The sequence below is a fragment of the Seriola lalandi genome, unplaced genomic scaffold, assembly GCF_002814215.2.
Source record: "Seriola lalandi dorsalis isolate HSWRI2012SDOR001 ecotype SW California unplaced genomic scaffold, Sedor1 jcf7180002054885, whole genome shotgun sequence".
NCBI classification, from domain to species: domain Eukaryota; kingdom Metazoa; phylum Chordata; class Actinopteri; order Carangiformes; family Carangidae; genus Seriola; species Seriola lalandi.
Window position 1 is genome coordinate 472,370 of NW_019525437.1, and position 10,520 is coordinate 482,889.

The 10,520-nt window shown below is 42.3% G+C and overlaps 1 protein-coding gene across 1 annotated transcript in view; it reads left to right on the plus strand.

The window, feature by feature from the left end:
• LOC111671571 (desmoglein-2.1-like) overlaps positions 1-10,520 on the plus strand; it is a 28,385-nt gene that overhangs the window by 6,022 nt on the left and 11,843 nt on the right. Inside the window, exons 2-7 of the mRNA XM_087180046.1 lie at positions 1,014-1,136; positions 2,542-2,700; positions 2,906-3,047; positions 5,720-5,877; positions 7,421-7,555; positions 7,703-7,888. Coding sequence (XP_087036172.1) covers positions 1,014-1,136; positions 2,542-2,700; positions 2,906-3,047; positions 5,720-5,877; positions 7,421-7,555; positions 7,703-7,888 — 903 coding nt within the window. The remainder of the gene's footprint in view (positions 1-1,013; positions 1,137-2,541; positions 2,701-2,905; positions 3,048-5,719; positions 5,878-7,420; positions 7,556-7,702; positions 7,889-10,520) is intronic.

Here is a 10,520-nt window from a genome sequence, read left to right on the forward strand (position 1 = left end):
AGTGTTCTCCACACAGAAGTTAATATAGTCTGTGATGCAGTGGGTCATGGTGTCGATGTCGCCATCATGGGGGCGGCAGAGTGCTTCCCAGTCTGTTATTTCAAAGCAATCTCTGAGTCTGGCACTGGTCTCCTCGGACCACACCTTCACAGACCTCTTCTCAGGTGGTTGTTTATTCACCAGAGGGGTGTGGTCTGTGATCAGATGGACAAGGTTGTGATCTGAGCGTCCCAGTGGGGGGAGGGGGGGTGAGGTGTATGCATTCCTGATATTAGCATACAACAAGTCCAAAGTTTTATTGTCTCTGGTGTGACAATCCACATACTGGGTGAAGGTAGGAAGAGCAGAGGACAGGGACGTGTGGTTGAAGTCCCCAGAGATGAGGAGGAGGGAATGGGGTTGCTGGTTTAGGATTTGAGAGACAACACTATGGATCTGGTCTTGTAAGACAGAAGTGAGACTGTCATTGAATTGTAGTGAGAATAATAATTTGTTTTCTATTTTGTGATTTTATTCTTGATATATGGTATCAAGGCTCCCTTGTGGACATGCTATTCAAACACAAAAACCACAACCCCCAGTCCCTCTTATTCACACAGAAATGAGGGACTAAAACAAGAACATTTCATCATTAGCAAATGATTGTACGATATCGGCCTATGTGCAAAGATGTCGACTAGTGTGGTCACCACCAGTCAGATTTAGAGGTATATTTATATTTGTGGTATAATCCCAAGCACTGGAGTGTTTCAGTCTATTTAACACTGAGTCTGTAGGGAGGTTGACTATGAAAATTAATAAAACTTTGACTTAATAACTTTCACTTATATTAGAGTAATATTAGACCAGGAAGATCTATACTCTGACTCCAGTAATGGAACTGTCACCTCTGGATTTATTGATATGCCAACCTTTAATGATAAGCAGCTGACTTTACATGTGTGGAGCATAGTTTCACCTGTCAGATAAAGGTTTATTGTGAAGTAATTACAACTGTTGTATTCCTGCTCCAGGCAGTTGCTGTGGTCTGGGCCAACTCTGGAGACAAACTGGTAAGGAAAAAAAGAGTATGGCTTCCCCCACCAAAGATACTGCTGGAGAATAAAGACTACACTCAAGAGGAGTCTGTTGCCAAGGTGAGTAACTGAACTTTGACTTCAACTCTCTTTAAAGCTATGCCCTAACTTTGAATTTTGAGTTTTCAGATTTTATTGTCATGAACAATACATGTAACTTATAACAGAGTTTTTATCCAAACTCCACCTGCTTCTCCATGTGTGAGCAACCCCATCATATCAATTTTAGCAATGGTCAGTGCAGTAATCCTCTGGAACACAGCACTTAGCGCACAATAACCATTACCAGCAACCAGATGGAGCCACTTAAACATTTTCAGCTTCTGCAACAAAGAAGGCACTTCCCCATAGTGTTCCTCAGGGCTGAGTTCTTGGGACATTACTATTCATTATTTACATTCTCCCTCTTCTGACATAGTTTGTCGACATGGCCTCAACTTCCACCACTATACTGACAACACAACTCTACATTCACACCAAACCACAGGCACTTGGATGAACTGCAATGACCTCAAACCAGGATAAAGCTAAAGCTATCCTCAGTTCTTCCCCATTCACACTTCAAAAAGTTCCCTGTCTAAATCTGACCATCCTCTCATTACACCCCTTGTTGCTGAAGTAAAAAATCTTGTATCGCTAGATTCCACTCTCTCTTTTAACACACATATTAAAAACATCACCAAAACAGCCATCTTCCATCTGAAGATCTCTAGACGCTCCTCTCTTTCCCAATCTGTTGCACAGACTCTCATCCATGCAATAAATAGACTTCAGAGTCTCTGTTACACACAGGCCTGGGACATCACATGCACACCACCACCAACCTTCAGCAATTTCACTGGCTCCCAGTTAAATACTGCATTCATTTTACAATACTTCTTGTCTACAACTGTCTCTGAGTCTCTGATAGGTGCTTGCCACCTATCTATCCGATCTTCTACATCCCTATAAACCTACTCAATCACTATGTTCTTCTTATGCCCATCTACTCTTCACGCCCCCCTCCAGACTGCGCACCCTGGGTGACAGGGCCTTTATTGCAGCTGGCCCTATCCTCTGGAATGCTCTCCCCCAGACTCTGTGCACATCTGTCAGAGCTGAAAACACTTTTTAGGCTGGCTGATTTGTAAAGTGTGCTTAAGTGATTTGATTATTTATAAGTAAAAATTAAGTATTATTATCATTACTATTTTACCACAGGTAAGTAAGGATCTACAGGGTGGAGACCTTTAAAGCGAAGCACAAGTAGCCAGGCAAGCTGGTGACAGTAAAATCCTTGAGGGACAGTGCTGAGATGTACATTGATAATGCTCAGTAATGAATGATGGTTTACAGTTTGTTTTTGGTCTCTCTCCTCTAAAGAAAGATAGTTTTCAAACTTTACAACTTCCTGTTCTCCTTTTTCTTATGCAAATGCTTTTTTTTTTACTTTGTTAAACTGAACCAGCTCTTCTCTCTGTTTCAGATTCACTCAGACTTTGACGATGGCACAGGGAATATTCGCTACTCCTTGGAAGGTGTTGGTGCAAACCAATATCCCTTCCATGTGTTTGTCGTTGACCCTAAAACTGGGCTAATTCGTGTGACCCAAAGGCTTGACAGGGAGGTCATTGATTCATATAATGTGAGTGATCTGTGGCAGATTTGATTCTATTTTGCTGTACTTTATAACTTTGATGTCACATTCAGTAATTGTTGCTTTTCATATTTATTGTTGAGATATTTGGCAAACATTTGCTTCAAATCAGTGTCACAGGCTGTTTGTGAATATACCTGCATTGACAGAGGGTAAATGTGACAAAAGTGTTCCTCTTCCTCTGTTGTTTCAGCTGTCAGGTGTTGCAACGTTCACTGATGGCAGGCAGGCAGAGAGAAACATTGCCATACGATTCAAGGTTGGAGACGAGAATGACAACTCTCCAGTTTTTGGAGCCATCCAGCAGGGGGCGGTGAATGAACTCAGTGCTGCAGGTTAGTGTTTCTGTTTCCTCATCCTAATATGTCATGGCAAAGTAATCTTTCATGGCTTCATTATGAATGAAGCCATTATCGTTTTTCTGTTTTGTTTCAACACTCAGCAGTTTAGAGGTACCTTGTGTTGCTGAGTTGTGTCGTACAAAAACAAAAGCTGTGTTTCTTGGCGTATCAATGCCACCTGTGATCTCCGGAATACTGTGCAACCACAAGCAAAGAACATGTAATGTGTCAACTGCAAGCTTGTTCATCCTAATACACATACCAACAAAAGAGGGACCCACCGTTAAAAAACACTTCCACGTGAGGCCAAATGGCCTGTGGAGGATTTATGGAGCACGATTCACTGCCATTTGTTTTTACAATATTCCACTGATTGACAGTTGGTGTTGGTAACCAGTCAGAGATACATTGAGGAACTGACCATTTATACCAAATGGTTCCACAATTTTTTTTTTTTGCTGAAAAAGTCTATGCTGTTTGAAGTAGCTCAAAGAATCTGAGAAGACACAAGGATTCTGCTGAGAGTTAATGGCCTTTAATAAAACACACAGATAAACAACCTTAGTTATAACAAAACCAGGGATATAGCACATGAGGTTAGTGAGAACTGACTGCTTATTATGTCTGCACTGTACACCTATATGACTGACTGGATGTGACCAGCTTAACACCTGTGAATGAGCCATTGTGAATCATATATGAAACAGCTGATACCATCAGCCAGTCTGAGCACAGCTTCAGTTCCGTGCCTGACTCAATGCTGTGGCTCATCAATGAGCCAACAAAAGGCAGTGAAGAAGCCTGTGAAGTAAACATGGATGTAAACAATGCACAATTCCAAACTATTCAGAAAATCAGCTTTGCACATGTTTTAAGATAATGGAAATGCACTCAACAGACGTCAGTCATGAGAGACTCATTTGCTTAACAAATTAATTTTTATTGCCATGTGCAAAACAAGAGAGGAAAAGTGAGAGATGTGACAGTCTTTGGCGGTTAGACCTCATCATGATGTCATCATATGTGATAAGGGGGTAAAAATATAGGAAACCCCCTGTGATCCAGACACTGGTGGTCATCCTGGAGGTAGGAAGAGGAGAAGCTGGAGATCTGGGTTTGAAGAGAGTGATGATGAACTTGGCCTGACTGGATATGAAGACTGGAGGTGAAAGGGGTGGAGGTGAAACAGGCTTGTGTAGGACCCAAATGCAGCACAACGGCAAAGGATAATTTGTAATTATCTTGTTTGAGAACTTCACAGCAAGTATTATGGCAAACGAGCAGGAAGAAAAGAGTCTGGAGTTCAGGGGGAGAGTCTGTGGCGGGGGGGGCACGGTTCAGAGAGGCCGAACCGGGACCAGGGAACAGCACCGTTCACAATGGAGCGCCAGGTACTCACAGCAGTGGTAATGCTCAGGATGGCAGGAGAGCGGATACCAGCAGGAAGCGTTGAGGAATGCCGAGTAGATCCGGGGGACAGGTGAGCAGGGACAGGGAAACAGGCAGACAGACACCAGAGACGCTCAGGCAGAACTCGTGGTCAGGGACGAAAGGCAGAGGTGATTACCTGGGCTGAGACACACGAGCAGGTCAGAGGCAGGCAGAGTCGGCAACAGGCAATCAGTCCGGGAAAAAGTGCTGGAAAGACTTGCATGACGCGAAGAGCAATCTGGCAAAGAGTGTCAAGAGGTGGGTGCTTATATCCAGGGTTGATTACTGATGTGGAGCAGGTGTGGAAAGTGGGAGAAAATGACTGGGTGCAGGGGAATGGGAAAAACAGGCAGGAGACAGGAATGGATTGGAGGGTCGCAGCAACCGCACTGAAATGACAGCTGACAACGGGAGAGACAAGTATTACAGGGAAAACTTGATTGGCTGGTTGAGACCGGGTGCGATTGGTTCGCAAGTACCTGAAATCAGCTGATTACAAGGAGTGGGTTGAAACAGATAGAATAGAGATAGTCAGGCCTCAAAGATACACATCATGTGACAAACACTGAATTAGGGCTGTCCCAAACGATTAGTCTTTAAACGATTAATCGAGCGATTATTTTTTCGATTATTCGACTAATCTAACGATTATTACGTTATTAACCTAACAGTAATTTTATTGCAATTATTTTCCAGTTAGTCATTTAATATAACAATTTGTACCGTCCAACACACACAGAGTCTGCAGACTACCGCACTGTTGGTGCCAAGATTAAAGTATTCCCAAACTCTGGAGGACCGTGTACGAGCCTTTTTTGCCACGTGTTGCTCCACACGCTCCGTCGTACCGCTGGTAGACGCCGCCATGTTGTTCAAATTGATTACACAGACGCAAATCATTCACATAGTCAATGACTTCAATTACGTCACAGCGTTGTCCCAGCCCTTGCGCTGCGCTTGTATCCGGGTAAACCAAAGATGATGGATATAAACGGTCCCATTAGAAAGTTCCAGTTTTGTTCTATGAACATTTACCCTGTGTGGTTTTACACGACGCGTCGACACTAAAATTCCACGTCGAATAATTTTTATAATCGACAACGTCGATTACGTCGGATAATCGTCCCAGCCCTACACTGAATGTACTCAACTTTTGTTTGTGTACAACTAAACTCCACAGAACATCTTTATGTCTTATGAGCATGCTACTGTTTCATTCAATTCTGTTTTTACAGGGACCTCAGTTATGAAAATCACTGCAACTGATGCTGATGAACCAGGGCATGAGAACTCTCAGATCGCCTACAGCATCATAGATCAGAATCCAGCCCAAGACATGTTCTACATTGAATCTGATGGGACCATCTATGTGAAAAATACTTTAGACAGAGAGGTACAGTATGAAGTACAAGCAAACAGTGTTATCCTCACATTTATTGTTGTTCAACTTGTTCCAGCATTTATTTACTGACAAACAGCCTAACATGCAACACCTCTCTCTCTCTCTTTCTCTCTCTCTCTCTCTCTCTCCTGCTACTCATACAACCTACATACTGATCTGCAGATCTCACACAGAGATGATAAATCAGTGTAATTAGCTTTTTTATTCACTACTGCTGTCTCTTAATGCTCCACAAAAAAGACTTTGGGCGTAATTTTCTAATGCTCAAGTTTAGTTTCCACACATGTCTGCACATGAGAGTAATGCTGCAATATTATAACTGATCTCAGAACAGTAGAAGCTGAGTAAAGTACAACTTGTCAAGCACACTTTAGCTATAGCTAATCACCTGTCAAAGATCCCAGGATTATCCTCAATGCTGCTCCCTTCTCTGTTTGACAAACTCCAGCCTTTATCAATCGGACAGAACGCTGTTCTGAGATCAGATGTAAGGAGAGATATCACTTCCACAGGATGTCTATCTTTAGCTTTAACTGGTCAAGCTATGCTTGCCTCGCTCGTCCTGATGCAGCTGCCTTTTTCTAACTAACTCTCATTGTTGCTGTCATGTTCTTTTCCTTCACCATATGTTGTCCAAGCTGCTGCAGCTGTAGCTGTAAAGTACATTACAGTAGCTCGGCCCAGGCCAACACAGTTAGTAGTGTGTTCGTTTGTAAAGTCAGCAGGAAGATGATTTGGACATTTGGATTCTGTAATTGTTTGCAAAACAAAGTATATGTAATTTATTGTGAAGTATAGAGAGATTTCATTTTTATATGTTTTTTAAAACGTCACTTTTTTTTCCTTCAACAATAATGTATGGTGATTTAGTCAGTTAATGTTTAATGACTCAAGTCTCATATCGTCACCATCTCATCTTCTATTTTACCATAGTTTTTGTTAACACAAACAAACACTAGTGACCATAAAGCGACAAAAAGTTATAGCATTAAGACAACATTATTGAAAGTGATGATGTTCAAGGAAATTCCAGATCAAATGGATGACCCTTACTAATTTCGCTACACAAGGCTTCTAACATTTCTTCTTTAAAGATACTTATTTACCTACTGTCACTGTACATCTGGACTTTTTACAAAAGTGTCTCTGACTGAAATATAATATTGCATGAGTTCAGGTCGAGCACTTCAATTGTGCATGGCCCACATACATTACAAAGCACTTAGAGGTGTCCTTTTTCTACATTGTCTTGTCATCCCTGGAATTAGTAAATTCACTGAATCATACAGTAAGGTCCTATGTCCCCAATCTAATTCAAAATGACACTGTCATAATCATTAGCTATGAATCCTATAATTTATGGAAATGATAGCAAACAAGAGCACCGCTCTCTCCAAGGTGCAATCATGCAGCAAACTTTATTATATTCATTGTTAACTTTTCAGATTCACACCTTCTACATTATTCCCATCTCCCAGCAATCTGTTATACAGCCTCAAGCTCTGAGTGATTTGTGAATATTTTCTCATTTCAGACAGCAGATCTCTACACTCTTACAGTGAAAGGACAAGACCTCAATGGCAAACCAGGCGGAAACAGTGAAACCAGCACTGTTACCATTAAGATCCAAGACGTGAACGATAACCTTCCCACTCTGGAAAAAGACAAGGTAGGTTTCTTTCTCACAGTTCTAAATTTTTTTCTTTTGCTGAGAAATAAAAGTATATATCGAAATGTGGATGTCACAGATGATAATCAACAAATCCTGCTGAAATTAACCCTGTTACTTTCATCTCATAATGTGTTTTACTTGCAGTATGAGGCCAGTATTGAGGAGAACACTGAGGGTGTGGAGGTGATGAGACTCAAAGCACAAGACCTGGACCTGAAGGGCACAGAAAACTGGGAAGCTGTGTTTGAGATTCTCAAAGGCAACGAGGCTGGGTACTTCAGCATTAGAACCGACCCTGTCACCAACGAGGGTATCCTAATGCTTGACAAGGTACTGCAGCTTCAATTTAGAAGAAATATGTGTGCAGGGGTAATTGTGGTAAATGCAGTCATCATGCTCCATACACAAAGAAGAAAAGAAATGAAATCCTTGAAAGAAGTTCGTCATGGGTGTGACTTGAAGGTAAAATTAATTTAAATGTACTGGGGAGCAGACTGATCCAAAAACAGCATGCAAATGTGTAATTACAGAAAAAAAACAAATTAAATTCAAATTAAAAAATCAGTTAAGAACAATTTTTAAAACAATAAAAAGAGTCCCAAATTCTCCAACCACTGGTAAGAGTGCCAGTGTTAAAGAGTCCAGGGTCCAGCAGCGTTCAGTAGCGCAGTCAGTCTTATCAGCTCCTTCTTTGAAGCACCCACGTGGACCAACTAACAAACGAATTGAAAACTCACATCAACAGACTCATTAGGCAAGCAAAACAAATCAAATAATCATTCAATTAAATCAATATTCCAAACCAAGGCAAACATAGGCAAAACACAAAAGAAAGGCTCTTTCCTGATTAGCAAGTTTCGTATCAAGTTCTTTGATGCCGTCGAGCATTACTCAGCACACACATCGTGCACACCTATGCTGCATCTCTCTGTTGATTAGCTGTGGAAGTAGGTAGAAGACGCTGCTGTGGAGCCCATTGCACCAGTCAGTGCCTCCCGCACCCAGGTGTCTTCTTGGGTCAAATGAACCCAGCAAAAGCACAGGAAGTTTCCACCAAAAAAAAACTGCCCCGCCAGGATCAGATGCATGCGCACAATAACCCTGTGACAAGTAGGTGTAGACATGACTAGAATAGTGACTCAGATACAGCAAGAAACAAAAAAAGCCTCATGTGGCAAGTCACAGGTCAGTGTTAACTCAAGACTGCTCATTTTGGCTGGTACAGGCAGTAAGATTGGCTTTTAACATGTCCAATCAATTTGAAATTAATGAATTTTCAGAGCTGTCATCCCGAGTGTTGCCTCCTTCAAGTGGAGTGGGCTTAGCTTAAAGAGGTGTGGAGAGCCAAGCAAAGCTGGTGTCTGATGTGGAGTCAACCAAGTTTAAGCCTTTTATTTTAGGTTAACAAAGAGAAGATGAGACATGAGGGGCAATTCTTGGGTGTGGACAGGAGGTGAGGGTTTGCAAGCTACCTAACTTCTGCCTGCAACATTTGCAGAGGCGGTTATCTACCGAGTTGAAACTGAAATGATGAAGTGTAAATCTTCAATTATCCCTGGTCGCCAACTCATCCTTGATATTGTCTGATAATATCGTGAACTCTGCAAGAGAAATGTACAAGGCACCTCTCAAGCCTTCCATCTCTGCCTCCCTTGTTGAGAACAGGTGGGTTCAAAAGTTACTTTCAACAGTATCCTAAATCAAGGTTAGTAGTTCTCTTCCCTGCTGACAACAATCTAGACTGAGCCCCACCTCCCCCTCCTGGCTTGTCTTGACATTTTGACCATTAACTAACCATTTTGAGCTGAACCTGAAGTCTTTTTGAATTGCCTCCCCGAACTCCAAGTACAAAAGCTGCAGTCCGTCTATCCTCCTGATACTTGACTGCTGCTTCGTGTGTACCCTGGGCCGAAAGGGTACACCCGAGAGGGGACTCCTTCTTCAGCTTGGTGGTTTCCTTCCACCAGCAAGTTCTTTGGTTGCCATCAGGACAGGCACTGACAGCCTTCTGGCCACAACTCCAACTAGCCAGCTTTGCAATGGAGATTTTGATGGCCCTGGCCCCAGCCCCATCAGGGATGCATGAAAAATGATTCTGGAGGTTGGCCACATTTGGGTTTACCAGGACTATCTGGCAATCTCACCCATCAATGACAGCCAGGTGATCAGTAGACATCTCTTCTCCTCTCTTTACAAGAGTGTCAACTTCAGGTCAGATGAAGTCATTACAAAGTCAACATTTTGTTTAAGGTGTTCTGGTACCAAGTAAACCTAGGAACCATGTAATGCTAAAATAATGTATTTGTTATGGACACTCCATGACAAACATTAAGTCCATCAACAAGAAACTCAGATCAGGCAAGGTATTCCTCACACCTTCAGGATTGAATGATAGTTGATACCTCTCCCCCTTTGCCACCAGAGAGGTAGAAGAGATGTTTCACAACCCTAGAGCCAGGTTTTGTAGCCTGGACTCAGCACCGCAAGGCCACATAATTGGGTACGTACCTCACCCTCACATCCAATCTTGCTGGGTGCTGGGTTCACAAGGCACAGAATGAGACTGACCAAGTCCCATGGGTGTAGGCACAGCAACCAGAGCCTGGAGCCTAGTCTCGATGTCCAGGGTAGGTAGCTGAAACAATTTTGGTCTGACCCGTGACCTGGGGCTTGTCTTAAGTTACCCTATAAAGAACTATTACCCCCAACAGATGATCTCCCAGGATAATGAGTGTATGTGTAACAGGTCTCAGGCCGAGTACCGGTTAACAGATAAGGTTCCTGTAAAACAGGAGAAATAATGAGACAGGCGACCGTTGCTTCTGTTCAGTGCAGCTTCGCTCAGTAGAATTTATTTATCAATGTGCAAAATCTCTTTACCATTCTCTATTATCCCTATTCTGTATTTCTATTTTATTCCATATTCAAATGTCATTTAACAATACAACATCCAGAATATCAA